At 39.9% G+C, this 18,145-nt stretch overlaps 1 protein-coding gene across 6 annotated transcripts in view; it reads left to right on the top strand.

Annotated features, from left to right (window-relative positions):
* MPP7 (membrane palmitoylated protein 7) overlaps positions 1–18,145 on the top strand; it is a 220,664-nt gene that overhangs the window by 197,712 nt on the left and 4,807 nt on the right. For all 6 annotated transcript variants that reach the window (XM_029078130.2, XM_029078129.2, XM_029078131.2 and 3 more), the window contains 4 exons: positions 7,346–7,426; positions 12,205–12,298; positions 13,407–13,515; positions 14,962–15,105. In XM_029078130.2, the coding sequence (XP_028933963.1) occupies positions 7,346–7,426; positions 12,205–12,298; positions 13,407–13,515; positions 14,962–15,105 (428 nt within the window). The remainder of the gene's footprint in view (positions 1–7,345; positions 7,427–12,204; positions 12,299–13,406; positions 13,516–14,961; positions 15,106–18,145) is intronic.

Raw genomic sequence — 18,145 nt, forward strand, 5'->3', positions numbered from 1 at the left:
TCCTCTGAAATACGACAAGCCTGCCAAAATCCACCTCTTCCTCTTGCTTAGCATTCTGCTTTCTTCAAGCATCAATTCTTTGAGGCACTGATGCCAAGGAAGATAGATTTGCATTTTGTCCTGTCAGCTTACCCAGATAAAATTTACCTTACCTAGTAGCAGTTATTAAACTTTCTTTGCCCAGACTAGACACATTTCTTAACTCGCACTAAAATGAAAAATAATTCAGTATTCTCTTATGTGTATTATCAGATAATGCTTGCACCTACAGATACTAAGCTTGCGATTGTATTAGCCTAAATGTTGTATAAATCCCCCTGTGTTTTTATATACTGTTAGCTTTAGGTATTCAGATCCTCCAGCCAAAGCTTAATAAGACCTAACAGTCTTTCCCAGTTCCATGATGTCTTCTCCATAAACCAGAACTGTCTGTGTACTTTTAAGTGATACCATACTTTCTGGGCATTGAATTCTCCTTGTCTCTCCTAGTGCCCTGGTCAGAAGGGGCACAAAATGAGATTGAGACATGTAGACAGTGAAGGGGTAGGATAGGAAAATATTAAAAAGCTATACACTACACCACACAAAACAGGACACCATTAATGGGGGAGGCACTATGCTATGTTTCCACAGGAATCCCAAACTCTGGGTCGGGCCTATTGCGACTACACTAAAAGAACAATGGCCTACTGTTGTCCTGACTTTAGTTTGTTGTTCAAATATTGTGGAACCAAGTATTAGCAGACAAAAAAGGGGTTCCATTGTGGACAGAAGCCCATTTCGAACAGAATGATGTCAACCAGTTACTTCTGAATGTGGCTTTTGGGAAGTCAGCGGGATTGTAGTTGTTAAACCTAACAAAAATGAATCATCTGAATTTTAATGTAATGCTGAGGTAGAACAGAATATCTAAATCGGGTGGGTAGAATGGTAGAGGGCAGAGCCGCCTCCTTGCCTCAGTCCCAGAGCCCAGAATGACATTCCAGCGCCCTACATTATGCACCAAAATGGATTTAAGAATTTTGGGGTCTTTAAGGTGGTCATCTGGTTTACACTGACTTGTCCTCTGTTGATACAGATTCCGAACTGGGTTTTTATGCCTGGTTTATAAATTTACTTTTAATTGCCAAGCCTCTTTCTGTGACAGCTTTTGCTGCCTAGTTCCATGACTTCTGCATGACACTAGAGTTCATGCAGACCTAGGAAGGGAATGCAACAGCTCTGGAGTTAGTAAGGGTGATGTAAGGTTAGCCCCTAGAGAAATGCTCTAGAATTGGCCAATCTGAGCATTTTTCAGAATGCTCTATGCAACTATACTTGAAGGTGGCTTTTGGAGATGCAGGGATTTGGGGCCACATTATCGTCATACTGTATGTATTATACTCTCCCAAGTGCTTAGCACAGTGCTCTGCACACAGTAAACACCCAATAAATACCATTCATTGATGGGTTGTTGGGCCCTCTTAGGCCTGAGTCCCTGAGCTTTGACCCTGACATTAATCCAGCCCTGTTTCTACTTGTAATATATGAAGAATATTAAAATAGTTCATTAATAATTACATTCTAAATATGCTCTCTGTTTTCTTACATCCCTAAACCTCAAAAAAAGCTCTAAGTAGGGAAGTTTTTTTTTTTTTAATCATGTCCATCTTATTCACCCAAAGTCTCACCAAACTTCCTTTTTGTCCCTGGTGGATTTGAGACTGAAAGCAACAAGAAAACCCTGAGTGTGCTGTATCGGTTTTAACAAGGAAAAGTCATATACATCCATTCTAAAAGGCATTTCTAGAAGCATTTAGCACTTTCAACAAGCTTCTCTCTCCTTTTGCTTTCTTTCCTTTGCCTCAACATGGATGTTGATGCATCATTAGCAGGCTGTTTCCTCCATTTCAAAAGCAGCAGAGCAAGGGAAATCTGACTCTCTATCAGGGATTATTATGAACTGTTAAGTTGCTGTATTTTTATATAGCTCATATCCAAGGGAACATTAAATTTAGTTTAATAAACAGATTTGTCACTCTCCAACACTAAAATTCAGCCACCTACTAGTATGATCACTGTAAGATTGTGGGCAATAACATGGTTGAGTTAATTTTACACCTACAACAACAAATAGACCAGGGCTGTAGTGTGATAAGTAGGTTTTTTATAACAAATCACATGTGTCTGATCTGAGGAATACCTAGAGATTTCGTTTGATTTTGGTTGAAGTAAATCAGATGAAGAAAGTGTGCTTTTTCAGTAACAAAAGCAGTTCAGAAATTTACTGCAGTCTCAGTAATTCTGATGGGTTTTTTTTAAATGCTGGATATTAAGGGCAGCCTAAGCCTGGCCAATACCATAAGAATGTCTTGGGCGAAATGTGGAAAAGCTAGCAGTGTTAAGCAGTGCAGGTAAACTGGAAGTGAACACCTAAAATCTGCATGTATGCCAGTAGCAGCATTCAGAATAAGGTGCTGAATGAATGTCATTTTGATATTCATGCCAAGGAAGCATGAGGATAAATAGCAATTAAATAGGAATTGTAATTGGTCAGGACAGAAAATGTCTAAGGTGATATATTGTGACTGAAAATATAATTTACTCTTGGAGACTGATTTTTATAAAGCTACTACCAAGTAGAGAATAGCTTTTGCTTTCAGTGCAGAGTGAAAATTACGTGAGAAATCCACTTTTTGTCTCTGTGTTAAGGATTGAGTTCCAGTGTTTTGAGAATAATTTGACAAACTTGATAGTCCAGTCTACTAAAACTGTTGCTTTACAGAATGATTATAATGGGATTGTTGATCAAGGTGCCACTCATCTTCAAAGGTGGTTAAAAAAAATAGACATACTTTGATATTTCAATGAGGATGGAAAATAGTGAATGTGTTGGCTTATTTTATTTTTTCAGACTTGAGGAAAAAATTGCAGTTGGTAAGCAGTTTCTATCCATTAAAAAAAATCCTGTTTACCCACTCATTGTTTATTGACTGCATTAATAATATAGTTTTTTTAAGCAGTGGATCTTTCATAGAGCTTTCAGTAAATCTCATTCCTAAAGAGTTAACGGAATTATAAACTAAACTCCTCTAGCTGGTTCATCAGTTTAAAATGTACTTTTATTCCTCACATTTGGAAACACTGAAATTGTTCTCTCAGAAAGTAACACATTAACCTTTTAAATAGAAAATTGTTGAATTGGTGCTACAAAGCAAGGCTTTCATGAAATTTGACTTTCAGTATGTTCCACTTGAGTAACAGAAAACTGCTAATCTAGATGTTTGTTCCAGGCTGTAGCCCCCTTTCCCTTCTCCCTTCATCCCTGTTGGTTTTAAATGTATATGCCCAAGAATTCAATTATTAGAAACATACTCACACCTTTCTTGGTCACAAAAAAGAAAGTGAAAAGAACATTTGGAGCAAGATTTGCACTTTACCCTCAGGAAATGCAGTGTAATAAAATACTAGAGAAAAATCTACTTGTTATTAGTAGTGATTAGTATTATCATTGAGTAGCATATTAAAGGTGACATACTTAGACAAAACACAAATTTGGAATTAGAACAAACGAAACACTGTTCTCATTTGTATGTACTAGTGGAATATAAAATGGGGCATTAAGAATGATAGACAATTGAGTTATTTTTGATCCAAACACATTGCTATACTTTGCCAGAGCTTCCCTGAGCAAGCAAAGACTGAATGTTTATGTATAAATAGAACTAAAATAACATACCTCTCATTTAAGGGGGAAAATATGTAGACGGAAGGAATTTCTTAAAGGTTATTTCTTAGGTAAAAGATTAAAAAACAAACAAAACTTGTCCTAATTTCTTAAACGCCCTTGAATATGTCACCTATCAAAAGATGTGGCAGAAAGTGTATATGGTATTCAACTGTTTGCATTGGGTCATATTATTTAAAGGAAGAAAATTACATTTAAAATTCCTAATTTCTGATTTATCCATTTGATTTACATTAACTTTGAATTTGGACAGATGTAAGTGCCTGTTCACTTCAGGAAATAAGAATATATGCAAATGGAGTAACAACACCCATTGGGAAAGGACATGAATGAAGCTCTGAAGATTTCAGAACAACCGTGGGTTCAGTCCTGGGCACATTTTGTGGGTGTTAAGATGTAGATAAATTGGAGAGTGCTCAGACCAGAGCTGTAAGGATGATTAAGAGCCCAAAGGGACTGGCTTATGAGGAAAGATTGGAAGAGCTAACTATGTAGGGCTTGGCCAGGTGACAGCTAGCAAGGAAATACGAGAGTCTCCAACAAATATCTGAAAGGTGTAAACACCAAAGAACGAAAGAAAGTATTTAACATGGCCCAAGAGGATTTTGCTAGAAGTTGTAGAATAAAGTCAAGAAAAATAAAATATAGAGTAAGCTCCCGTGGTTTCAACTACCATTTCTAGGCAGACTCCCCCCAAATCTACCTTGCTAGCCCTGACCTCTTGCCTTCTCTTCAATCTTACATTTCCTTCTGCCTCAAGGATATCTTTATGTGGATGTGCTGGCAGTACCTCAAGCTTAATATGTCCTCCTGAGAGCTCACCTCCTCCAAGAGGCCTTCCCAGACTGAGACTGAGCTTCCCCTTTTCCCTCTGTTCCCTCTGCTGCTTCTTTGCCCCCCCTTCACCTCCTCTCAGCTAAGCCCCCTTTCCCCCCATTCCCTCTGCTCCTCCTCCTCTCCCTTCCCCTCCCCTCAGCACTGTGCTTATTTGCTCATTTGTATGTATTTTTATTACCCTATTTATTTTGTTAATGAGGTGTACATCCCCTTGATTCTATTTATTGCTACTGTTTTTGTCTGTCTCCCCCGATTAGACTGTAAGCCCGTCAATGGGCAGGGATTGTCTCTATCTGTTGCTGAATTGTACATTCCAAGCGCTTAGTACAGTGCTCTGCACATAGTAAGTGCTCAATAAATACTATACATCTTCCCTGCCAAATTTTCTCCACACCCTAAATTTCCAATCACATTTTTAAAATTGTACCTTTCTCCTCATCGCTAAAGTTTTCATCCTTGTTGTTAACTCCTCCCACTCTTTCAATCTCCATATTCAGTCTGGCACCAAATCCTGTTGGTTTTTCCTCCACAACTTTTCCAGAATCTCTCCCTTTCTCTCCACCCGAACAGCCGTAGTGTTGGTCCAGACACTTGTCATATCCCCACTTAGCTATTGCATCAGCCTCTGGTCCAAGTTGATTACTATATTCAGCATTATTTTAGTGACAAAACTGTTAGGAGACAAATTTTCCACAACTCAATCAATTCTGATTATCTATGCCTCTGCTTCTTTTGTTATTACTGGTAAGTGAAAGGCAAGAATAGGCCAAAATGTGGTCTTTAGTCTAAATCTCTCCCATCCTTTTAGTTCTGCATTTAGTTAGTTCCTTTTCCCACCTTCCTTGAAAGAAATGATAATTAGCAAAGAAATGTCTGAACAATCCATTTTCATGTGGCATCTGAGCAGGTCCTGATGCTTTGAAACTTCTAGGGCTCCTTTAAATTGCTCATTATAGGAGAGTCAAACAAATGTAGTAAGTGATTTGGAAATTTGAAATATTTCCAGTAACAGCAGTCTAAAGCTATATTTACTAAATCAAGGCTGAAAATTCTTTCTTTGAACCTGGTAACCTTTTTGGTCTGCCACTGGACTACAGATGTACTTTTCAGGAAATGACATCATCATTTCCTCGACTGTTACGATTGGCATTCTCTCAGTATTGCTGTATAAGTGCCCTGATTGAGTTGGGTGCATTGAAAGCGCAAATAATTCAAGCTGATTTTTTTAAGGGGGGGGAAAAGTGGAAAAGCTCTAAAAGTCAGTCCTGATTCCTTTACTGGAACAGAACAGTGAAAGGAAAGCAAACTCTTAGAAAGACTAATCCTTTCATTGAATAGACAGATAAAAAGATGCTTTTTTGAGAACTCAGCCCAAACCGTAATTCCCACAAGGATTAACAACCACACAAAATGCAGATCTTTTATATATATATATATATATATATATATAAGCCACATAACTTCCCCTCGCTATCTCACTCTACATTTCTGTTTGCTCACTCTTTCTGGCCTGTTGAAGACTTTCTTGGCGTAGTCAATGCCAAGTTGCTGGAATTACTGCTCTCTCTCTCTCTCTGACCCATAGTTTGAATGCTTTATCTCTCCATTCAAGAAACTAACTTCCTTCTAACTGGTAGATAGGCTTTCAGCAATGAGTTCTGGTCTTCTCTATTAAATCTTCTCTTTAAATGAGTGTCAGATCCATCTCAGTATTGTGCTGTCCTGTATTTTGTGTTCCTTTGTACTTTTGCAACTTTACAAATATTAATATAAGCAGATAGCAATTAGTGACAAACATGTAAATTTTTCCAGGGTCATGGACGTAACCATAATGTAGGGATTTGTATTGAAAAATGCTTATTGTAATATTTTTGAACCACCTATCCCATAATTCATTAAATCCCATCATGGTCCGCTAATGGAGTCTTTCCATAAAACAGGTTCTTCAAGAACACAACTCCTGTGCTGTTGAAGAACTAGGGTTATCTCCCAGCTCTCCACAGACACCACTTTTAGTGGGCAGATAACCCAACTGACACATTCATATTTGGATATATACAGATATATCATTCTTCTCTGGATTCAAAGTTTTGACCACTTTCTCCAGAGATAGCAATCAATGGTGTTTATTGAGCACCTACTGTGTGCAGAGTAGTGAACTAAGCATTTGGGAAAGTACAGTGCAATAAAAGTGGTAGGCACAGTCCCTGCCCTCAAAGATCTTGCAATCTAGTGTACAGCCCTGTGGACCATAAACTCCTTGTGGGCAGGGATCATGTCTACCAAGTTTTTTGTATTGTACTTTTGTAACCCACTTCTGACACCTCTTCATATCCAGCAGACAGCTACTCTCCCCACCTTCAAAGTCTTATAGAAGGCACGTCTGCTCCAAGTCCTTCTCTGACTAAGCCCTCATTTCCTCTTCTTCCACTTACTTCTGCATCACCCTGATTTGCCCCCTTTACTCATCCCTCCTTTAGCCCCAAAGCACTTATGTACATATGCGTAAATTATTTATATTAACAGCTATCTCTCTGTCTAGACTGTAAACTCGTTGAGAAGAGATTGTGTCTACCAACCTTGATTTTTACTCTCCCAAGTGCTTTAGACAACTGATAAATACAACTGATTAATACTTTCCCAAGCTTTTAGTACAGTGCTCTGCACTCAGTAAGAGCTCAGTAAATGCCATTGATTGATTAATTGATTAGTGGCTATCTCAGCAGATACGTAATCTCTGATCCATTAACTGACATTAACTAACTGTCTTGTGCTTTTCAGGTCCAGTGGGAGTAGGGTTAAACGAATTGAAACGGAAGTTGTTGATCAGTGACACCCAACATTATGGAGTAACCGTGCCACGTATGTACTAGAGGATTTAATAGATCACTCATAATAAGCTTCCCTCCTATTCAGGATTTTACAAGTACAGTTCTGGCTTGACCATGCATAATGAAATATTTTTCTAAACAAAATTCGATTTAAACCATGTCCTAGGGTAAGCAGTAAAGTTTTTCTATGGTGTTTCACCACCTACTTGATTGGCAGAATCAGAAAATTAAAAGAAAGGAACACGTCATACAATATAGACTTTCCTAAACCTTCTAGTCATAATTGGTGAATGGTGATTAACAACTGAACTTTTCCTAGCCATTAACTCTGAATATTGCAAGGTATTCTTTTCAGAGCACTCTGTTACATTTATTTTTATGCAACTGATATGTTTTCACAGGCATTCTTACAAATGAAAAATGATGTAGGAGGCATTTTGATCCCTTGAGTGAAAGGCTATTTGACAACTTAATGTGTTGATCTTAGGAAAGCTGTCTAAATGGCTATATTGAAATTTTGGCATTCTAAAATTGGATCCAATACTGCTGTTAATGAAAACAAATATTGCTTATGTGTACCCATCAAGAATGTCTCTAGTTGTAGAATTCAAATTTATTTTAAGGGTCTACTATCTCAAGCTCAATCCATGCTCTCTTTTTATATGTGTATATGTTATCGTTTCTTAAATCTCCGAACACGGGTGCTGGTTTTCTTCCATCATTGAAAAGTAAAGTACTGAATAGGTGAATGTCGGAATTCTGATATTCTGAAACATCCTAATTTTGTGTGAAGGAAGGTCATCAGGCACTTTGTTCTGAACAAAGAGTTATATGGTGAGTCTCTATGAAAAAGCCAAACAAAGCTGCCAACTTTTCATTTTATGTGGGATTAATTTCAAATGTGGCTACTGTGAGGTGAGACTTCCAGGGTTAGAGCCTTGTTTGCTGGTTCCCGGTGGGGGCCCAGAAGCATTTGAACCATGCCCCCAAGCTCACTGGAGGCACCAGCATACCCCACCTGGGAGCCAGGGTGCAGTGGCAGTGAGTGAAGCAACTGGGCTTGTCCTGGAGTCAGACCCTACACAATACAAGCCGTCATCATGACCCTGGATCCTGGTAGGGGGGCAAAGAGAGATGTAACTCAGGTTCATCAAGGTGATAGGAACCTCCAATGTCCACCTAGACCCCCTTGTTCAACCCCAGGCCTTTTGGCTCCTCTACTCTGGGTGCCTGAGCCTCAGTGGGAAGGAATAGCTTAGGCAGTGTGATTCTTTCTCCCACCTCTTTCTAGCATAATCAACTATTTCAAGGGGCTGGGGAATGAAAAGTTGTGGAACTCAGCTAGGTAGTTTCTATCGTATTTATTGAGCACTTACCATGTGCCAAGCACTATACTAAGTGCTCAGGAGAGTACACTATAACAGAGGGCTCATTCCCTGCCCACAACAAGCTTCCAGTCTCTCTAGATTAATTGGGATCAAGGTAGGGCATTTGGTCTCGCCTCCTGCCTCCAGGTTGTCGATGATTAATTATCTAGACCAGAAAGTTTTGTTGTTGTTAGAGATGTCTAGGAATGGATATCCCACAACTTCCCTGTTAAGGTGTTTTACGTCTTTACCATTGCCAAGTTCCTTATGGCCAACCAAATTCTCTTCTGTAATTTAAACTCATTTCCAGTTTTGCAGTCAGTGTTTACTTCAAAACACCTTACCCTTCTCTTCTCTAGACAAGTAACGTCAGTTCCTGTAACTGCTTCTCTTTAAAACTATTTTCTGTCCCATTAACACCCTTTATCCCTCTTGGAAGTTTTCCTTATTAAAATGTAGAGACCAAATCCGGATGCAATCTACTTCTTCTCCTCTCCTCCCTCTCCTATTTAGAACCCTCATCTTAAAATGAAGATTTGTATATTATTAAATTTTAGTTTACCATTGGAGTCCTACACCCTAAATTAAAGAGGGTCAGTTTATCATTATTAAGGAGCATTTGTTTAGCCATGGGTACACATTTATAAATGCTAGAGTGGAATGTTACTAAAGAAATACTGGCCATGCTGGTGTTCCATGTGAAACATAAAAATAAAAGCTACAATGGAATCCCAAATTTTTGTATATTACTGAGAGCAATAAGCAGTGTGACTTAATAGATAGAGCACAGGCCTGGGGGTCAGAAGGACCTGGGTTCTAAACCTGTTTCTGCCAGTTGCTGCTGGGTGACTTTGAGCAAGTTGCTTGACTTCTGTTCCTCAAGTGCCTCATTTGCAATATGGGGTTAAGACCGAGCCCCATGTGGGACATAGACTATGTCAAACCTGATTACCTTGCATCTACCCCAGCGTTTAGTGCAGTGCATAGCACATAGTAAACACTTTACAGATACCTTAAAAAAATATATTGCTGACCTGTGTATTCCACGGTGACCCTACTGACAGTGAGATCCCATCCATGCCTGTAAACATGGCTGGAAAGACCAGTTCGACAGAAGAGATTGCACTGTCTGGTGGGCTAACTGCTGGGCTGGAAGTTATGGAAACTGTTTCCATTAGGACTGCCCATTAAAAATTTGGCCTGTCAAGTTCTTTACCCACCTTCCAGACTGAATTGCTGTATGTATTGGAGAAGGCATTTAATTTTGGTTTCAGGTTAATCGTGGAAAATAGAGAAAATCATGCCCCCTCCTAACTCACAGTTACTGTACAGATTGGCTGCTTCATAGGAATGTAGAGGGGAGGCAGCAAATAAACTCAGTGGAAAGATGGAGAGCAGTTTCAAAAAAGCTGCATATAAGCAACAGTTCATCAAAATTCAGTAAAAAGCAACAGATTGAAAGAAGCAGTGATAGGGGTAAGTTATTCTAGTGAATTCTGAAGCTGAAAGGATAACATTTCAGAGCATCTTTCTGACATCAGAGGAATTGGACTAGAACTCTTAGAAAAGCACAAGAAACATCTGCCCTGCACCTTTCTGAATTGGGTGTCAGATAGGAGATGGACTTAGAGCATTATCAAACAGGAAAGTCAAGACTGGCACATACACATACACACACAATTACTGGATGTCTTGGATTATGTAACTTGAGGCCTCACATTTGTGACATTTCATGGCTGTCATATGCCCCACTGAACCCAGATCGAGACAAACCTTTTAAATAATTGTTACAAAAACACATGTCCAGATTTCTCAAACAAGCTCGTAAAGGCACTTGAAGACATAAAGCCCCTGCAGAAACAGTGCTCATGCACCATGCAATATTTGTATATAATTGAAATGGTTTTCATGAGAGGAATTGTTTGGCCGAGTCAAGACATTTTTAATTGACTGCAGTTTAAACTATTATTTCTAAAGTGTTTCTTAGCTGAGTTCTGCCTTATGAACCTTCCATTACCAACCTCAGATCACACTTATGGGGATTATCCCCACCCTCCCAATTTTTGGTATTTTATTCTGCTACTTAAACCTATCCATTCCCATCCTCTTATTTTGGCACTTTCAGACCACCACATCTTTAAATCCGTTTTTTCAGTTGTCAGAACGGAGGGATCTATATTGTCAGTGAGGTAAGTGAGCTAGGTAAAAGCCAGTTGTCAACATGGCGGGCCAGAAGATAGACCTAGATTGTTTTATCTTTAAATCCGTTTTTTCAGTTGTCAGAACGGAGGGATCTATATTGTCAGTGAGGTAAGTGAGCTAGGTAAAAGCCAGTTGTCAACATGGCGGGCCAGAAGATAGACCTAGATTGTTTTATTGTATTCTCCCAAGTGCTTAAGTACAAATGAATGGTCAAAATTCTGCAAAGAAGGGTTGTTTCTGTCACGTCCACTCAAGGCTGTGGACATGAAGGTAGACAGAGAAGCAGCACAGTGTAGTGAGTAGAGCATGGGCCTGGGAGTCAGAAGGTCATGGGTTCCAGTCTCAGCTCCACTGCTTGTCTGCTGTGTGGCCCTGGACAAGTGACTTCCCTTCTCTGTGCCTCAGGTACCTCATCTGTAAAATGGGGATTACGGCTGTGAGCCCGATGTGGGACAGGGACTGCGCCCAACCCAATTTGCTTGTATCCACCCCAGCGCTTAATACGGTGCCTGGCACAGAGTGAGCGCTTAGCAAATATCACAATTATCATTATTACTATTAAAGCACCTCTGCCATAGTTTTCCTTCAGGGTACCTAGAAAAGATTCCTTTCAGAAATGTGCTTGGGGCCCTGGAGAATCACGCATACATTTATGAAAGCTTTTAACTTATTACCTCACAACATTGACCTCCCTCATTTATCACAATTAGGCTTATGCTCAGGACAAAGCTGGGTACATCTGAGATCATAGTGAATGGCACTAGCCCGAGAACTCGGGTTTCTGAGATGATCTTATTGGTGGCAAAATAAAAATCTTTTCTATAAGGTGATAATTTAGAAGGTATTTTATCTAGTCTCATGCCCATCTTTTCTCCTTTTTGCTTCACTTGATACCACAGTTTGTTATAATATGCATTGCTCGTCCCAAAGACAATTGTCAGGGGCCCTGATGTGTGACATTTGACTTGTTCTATAGCGTAAATCAGTTGGGTTTTATTTGTAGATCTCCTTACAGAATTCCTCCTATTTCAGGAGCCTCAATGTATTGGTCAGATACGATAGCATGCTTTCTCCTCTTTATTAAAAAGTCATCAATTTGGCTCTGATCAGCTGTGACTCCTTGTTATCTTCCTTTTTTTTCAAGAAAAATAGTCAATGAATGTATTTCTGTATTTCCTTTTTAATGTTTTCCCAAAGTGGAAATATGGGCCTGTCTAAACTATTTTTAATTAAATCTCAGATACTACCAGACCAAGAAGAGGCCAGGAAAGTGACGGTGTTGAATACATTTTCATTTCCAAACACTTGTTTGAGACAGATGTACAGAATAACAAGTACGTTGACAAGCTCTTTAGAAGACTTTTAGTCAAAATGACTTTTATTGAACCATATGTCTTCAGGGCCAACTTGGAGGAACTGAGTATTTTTTTTGTAGTTTAAAAATGATATAGTCAGCACTCATTTTGGAAAATACCAAAGTAATATTTGAATTCCAAAGTGGGCGGCAATTAGTGATTGTTCTGGCAAGAAAAATAAAAATAATATTTACCTATAAATTTTTAAACCACTCAAGCCTCTGTTGTTTTTTTATTAAGCTACTCAAGAATAATTTGGGGGAAGGCTAGAATGTCAGTGGCTTCATTTCTTCTGCTAATGGTACATTGCTCTACAATATCTGGTGGCAAAACACCATAAAAATATGTTTAAAATGTGTTCATTTTGCATATCCATATATCTGCTTTGTGGCTAGGAGCTTCTTGTTCTCCTAAACCACTGACCTACAGGGTAGCCTCCTCTTCTTCCCACCCACCTCACTTGTCCAGAAATTTTAATAACAGTAGCAACATATTTGCTAGCAACCTGTAAAGATTTTTTTTAAAGGAAGCTTACCATGTACTTCTAAAATTTTCAGGGAGCAATGTGCATTTTAATCCACATTGTGGGATTTTATTGAAACTTCAAAATGTTCTTTTCTTTTTGGCAAACCGTATTTGTATTTTTATAGCAACATCATCAGCCACCCTGGTTCCATTAGCACCCCCATCGTCCCTCCTCCGTCTCCAAAGGAGGGTTTGGTTATTTTGTAGTGGGCAATGAAATTTCAGTAGTTTCTATTGTTTAGCTTATCCAGTGTTTTATTACATTGCATTAGTTCGGAAAAAGAGGTGATGGAAAACATTAGTGTGCAGTTGGACTAAAGCGCCTTTTCTGTTTAACTGTAATACAAGCAGGTGTTACTGATTTGAAAATGTAAAATAGAAGATTTTAAAAAATTGACATGCTGAAGTACTTGGCAGGATTTTTTTTTTAAACATGGTAAAAATCACATATGTGAAGCAAAAGTATTTTTTCCAATGATTTAGGTCTTGCAAACTAAACTTATAGTTTCTTTTCAACTCTTGAGGATAACTCTAATTTCTCTCTGACTTTAATTTTTGGTAGGTTTATCGAGTATGGTGAATATAAAAACAACTATTATGGTACCAGCATTGACTCTGTTCGGTCTGTTCTGGCTAAAAACAAAGTTTGTTTGTTGGATGTTCAGCCTCATGTAAGTAAGCAGTAAACTTTTCAGGACCCCTCTGGCATCATGTAACTTACCACATTTTATGTCAGAATTCCAGAAGAAAACTCTTTATGGAACTTTCCGTTTTAAACTGAATGTGTATTCCATACATTAATGGGCATACGTAGCCTTTATTGAAGGAGGGAAAAGTAGAAATATAATTTCAGAAGCCTTCAGTGCAAAAATCAGCTCACTGAAAGCATACAGAAAAAGACTATCTTTTGAAGTTTTGATATTTTTGTTTAGGTTTAGCTTAGTTCTTTGACCCTTAAGTCCTTGATCATTGTGAATAGATTTTAAAAGCATAGTGATACTACCAAGTTCTTTTTTTAAAGCATAGTAAACAGTTTTAAACATTTTAAATGATGTGGGCTGGGATATTTTGTCCATTTTATTTGCCATTGTCTTTTCCATTTGCTTTATTTGCTACTTATCTCCTGTAACACAATCTGAAGACACAATTTTCATATTAAAATGAACTTCATTTCACCACCTTGCAGAGTACACTAAAATCTGCAGTAATGTATCCGACTGGACGCAATGATTGTAGGTAATTTCCCATAGCTTTTTCCCTAACTGCCTACATGTAAATTATTACAGAAGTCCCTGTTGTTAATCAGTTAGATTTCAGAAATTAAAAAATGAATTGCTCCCTTCTAGCAAGCAAAGGTAAATATACTGACTTCATGCCATTCAAGAGGTGGAAATGTTCCTTCATTTTGTTTATCCAAATCTCATGGCAGTCGAAATGCCAACCAATTACGAAAACTTAGTTGCGTGGCCTGTTACAGAACATGGAGTGACTGGGATCCACATTGCATCTGTCAAGCTGACATTTAAAACCCTATCCTTTCACTCCAGACACTCCTATAAACACTCCCTAAGATTGCCAGGGGGTTTAGCCATCTGTTATCCTGATTGCAGACAGTGCACCCCAAGAGCACACAGCCTTACTGATCAGAAGGAGCTCCATGGGGGATTATTGACATGCTTGATTGAAAGCAAGTGCCTTGGTCCCTCTGTGGCAGTATAGAGTTGATGTACTAAATTAATCCAACCTCCCAAGAATTTCATGTAGAATTCAGTTGAGCAAGGGGTTTTAACTACCACCTTTCAGGACAGTCTGTCACGAAGCACAAATCGGAGGATGTTCGAGACCTTTCAACTTAGTTTCCTTCAGAGCTGATGAGATTTGCGAGTATTTCTTAAAATCACTTTTTGATTTCCTACCATTTACAAATGTTTAACAAATGAGGTGTATTTAGAAGAGTGTGATTCACTGATTTTGACTAAAAATAAATGCAAGAAAATTACGTAGTTTTGTCGAGAAAGAGAGGTGGAGAATTCTTGGGTTTTGCCGTGAAAACTCAGTTTTAATGTATATAAGAAATTCAGCTAACTAATCCAGTATTATCATTCTCACCCTCCCAGACAGTGAAGCATTTAAGAACCTTAGAATTTAAACCATTTGTCATATTTATAAAGCCACCGCCACTTGAGCGTTTGAGAGAGACGAGAAGAAACGCGAAGATTATTTCCAGCAAAGATGAAAAGGGTTCGGCTAAGCCCTTTACAGTACGTATGTTTTCATTCGGGATAAATACCTGCCTAATACTCGCAACTTTCACCTGGCTCCCTTTGCTACTAACACCTCTTCCAGCAGCAAGCTAAGGAATCCATCCTGACACATGGCTCCAGCCCCCACCTAAAGGAGGCATGCAAGGGTGAGTGGGGTTGGGAGTTCTCAGCAGACAGGTCTGGCGGCATTCCACATTTCTCCAGTTTCCCTTCCTGCCCGTGTCCGGAGAGAAGGACCACCCTGTGACTTCTGGTGGTTCCCGAAAGTACTAGGTACTGGTCTCTTTTAGACTGTGAGCCCGTTATTGGGCAAGGATTGTCTCTGCCGAATTGTACTTTCCAAGCGCTTAGTACAGTGCTCTGCACATAGCGCTCAATAAATACGATTGAATGAATGAAGGGATTGAAGGCCCTGTAGATAGAGGTCTTGGCAACCAGTCTCTGCTCCCCCAAGTGGCAGTAGTTCAGAGTCCCCCTTACAGCTCCTTTTCAATTTGGGGGGTGGGGGACGCGCCCTGATCCGGAGGCCCAGTTACAGCACCTGTCTCACCCGATTAGACTGTAAGCCGGTCAAACGGCAGGGACTGTATCTGTTGCCGAATTGTTCATTCCAAGCGCTTAGTACAGTGCTCTGCACATAGTAAGTGCTCAATAAATACTATTGAATGAATGACTTTGCCCTGGTTCTGCCTCTCTGGATCCAATAACCGTCCATCAGGTGGCAGCACTACAGTGGTGGTCCTCCGTGGCAGGTGGCAGTGGCCCAAGATGTAATAATAATGTTGGTATTTGTTAAGCGCTTACTATGTGCAGAGCACTGTTCTAAGCACTGGGGTAGACACAGGGGAATCAGGTTGTCCCACGTGGGGCTCACAGTCTTAATCCCATTTTACAGATGAGGGAACTGAGGCACAGAGAAGTTAAATGACTTGCCCACAGTCACACAGCTGACAAGTGGCAGAGCCGGGATTTGAACCCATGACCTCTGACTCCAAAGCCCATGCTCTTTCCACTGAGCCACGCTGCTTCTCAAGCCAATGTGTACAAGCCAGGCCTCTTGGGATGAAACCTTCTGTAATCTTATGCCGGGACTACCCTCTTCTGGTTGGATGGTGACACTTTTCAGGAATCTCACAAAGCAGCATTTCTGCATAGTCTTTCTCTTGGGTTTTTTCTAAGCGTCTCCTGCTTGCTTTTGCTTTCCCCACTTCTCTTAAGGTTTTCTCCAACCCTCTCTGTCTTGGGGTAATTCCATAGGATAGGTCCATCCCCAGGTAATCCATTGTCCCTGATATTGTTACCCAGGGACTCCAATGAGAGGATGATATACGAAGCAGAGGCTGTTGGGAGCACCCAGATGAGAAGCAGAGTGGCCTAGTAGATAGGGCACGGGCCTGGGCGTCAGAAGGACCTGGGTTCTACTTTTGGCTCCATTGCTTATTTCCTGTGTGACCTTGGGCAAATCACTTCTTTGTGTCTCAGTTCCCTCATCTGTAAAATGGGGATTAAGAGTATGAGCCGCTTGTGGGACACGGACTGTGTCCAATCTGATTTGCTTGTATCTGTGCTTAGAACAGTGATTGGCACATAGTAAGTACTTTATAAATACCAGAAAAAAACGGACAGTCGGTGCTCCCACAGGGTGACAGGGAGACAGCAGAATCCCTTAGTTTTTAGGTATATGATTTATAAAGTATTTTAAATGGCTGTTATATGCTTCTTTGGGTACATTTGGCACTTCATCTTTAGAAAGTCATTAAAAATGGGAGAAGGACAATGCCTTCTCCATGAGTTCATTTTTATGAAAATATTCAGTTCTCATGCAGTGTAGTAGTGCAAAGCAGTTTCATTGTGACTAGAAAGTCTTAAATAATAAGAAAGCAAAAAAAAAGAGATATATTCGTTTCTTCCATAACACATGGTTTCACTAGCCATTTTGGATAGGATGCTCCGAGGCAATTAGGGAACGTTCTTTCGACAATGCACATCTATCTGGACAGAGCACATTGCCATGTTGGAAGAAACATTTGTGGGCACAACATTGGTCAGAGCATATCTAATGTAATCCAACTTCTCTTTAATGAAGGGTTGGTTAGGAATGCAAACCCTCATCCCTCTCTCCTCCCCTGGCTCATTTCACCACCCCTCCAGTTATAGGAGAACTGAGTGTATTGGGACTTTTTCTTCTTAGGGTTGGGCAAATTGAGCAGAAGTACTTTAGGCTGGCACTTTCTGTGTCCAGAGAGAAGCAGCCAACTCTGAAACAACTACCAAACCTGTGGTGGCACTGAAGAGATTGCCTCAGTTTGGCAAAGCTTCCCTAAGTGTCTACCATCTATAGAAATGTTGTAAAAAGTAGGCATTAAAGAATGACGATTCCTAAAGAAGGAACGGAGAGATTTGGGAGGACCGATTGGAAACCAGAGTAGAAAAAGCCTCCACGTAGCAAGGCTTCAGCAGACATAATTTCTCCAAGACACAAATTTTACATTTACCAAGTCCCAGAAGTCACTCTTTCGTTAAGATATGGTTTGACAGGCTTCCTTTAAACTAAGAGGTTAACTTATGAAAAAGACCCAGAAGAAGGAAATAACTAGCCATTTTTTTGTGCCAGTGTTCTAAAGCTTCAGTGTAAGAGAGCTCCAGCAATAATCAAGCTGGCTCCAACCATAAAACCTCAAGAAAGAGAACAATGAAATTTGGGGGGAAAAGAAAGGATAGAAAATACAGAAAGCTCATAGACATTAAGAGGATTGCTAAAGCTGAAGGTTCCTTTGGCTTGTGTCTCTCTGTGCTTCTGAACTGACTGTCCTGAACCTCTGCTGATCCCTCCAGCAAATGCCTTTTGCTCTAGGAAGGGAGGTTGGGAATCTGTTGCATCCTTGTCTGGAGGCCCAGGCAATGGGGCTTGGCCATCCCCCAGACCATTGAGCATTCCAGTCCATCCCAGCAGCAGCAGTAGCATCCCAAGAGGTGCTGGCCAGTGTTGAGTCAGGAGGAAGGGACTCAAGGATGGAAGATTGGGGTGGGAGTTCAG

The sequence above is a fragment of the Ornithorhynchus anatinus genome, chromosome 13 (genome assembly GCF_004115215.2).
Source record: "Ornithorhynchus anatinus isolate Pmale09 chromosome 13, mOrnAna1.pri.v4, whole genome shotgun sequence".
Taxonomy (NCBI): domain Eukaryota; kingdom Metazoa; phylum Chordata; class Mammalia; order Monotremata; family Ornithorhynchidae; genus Ornithorhynchus; species Ornithorhynchus anatinus.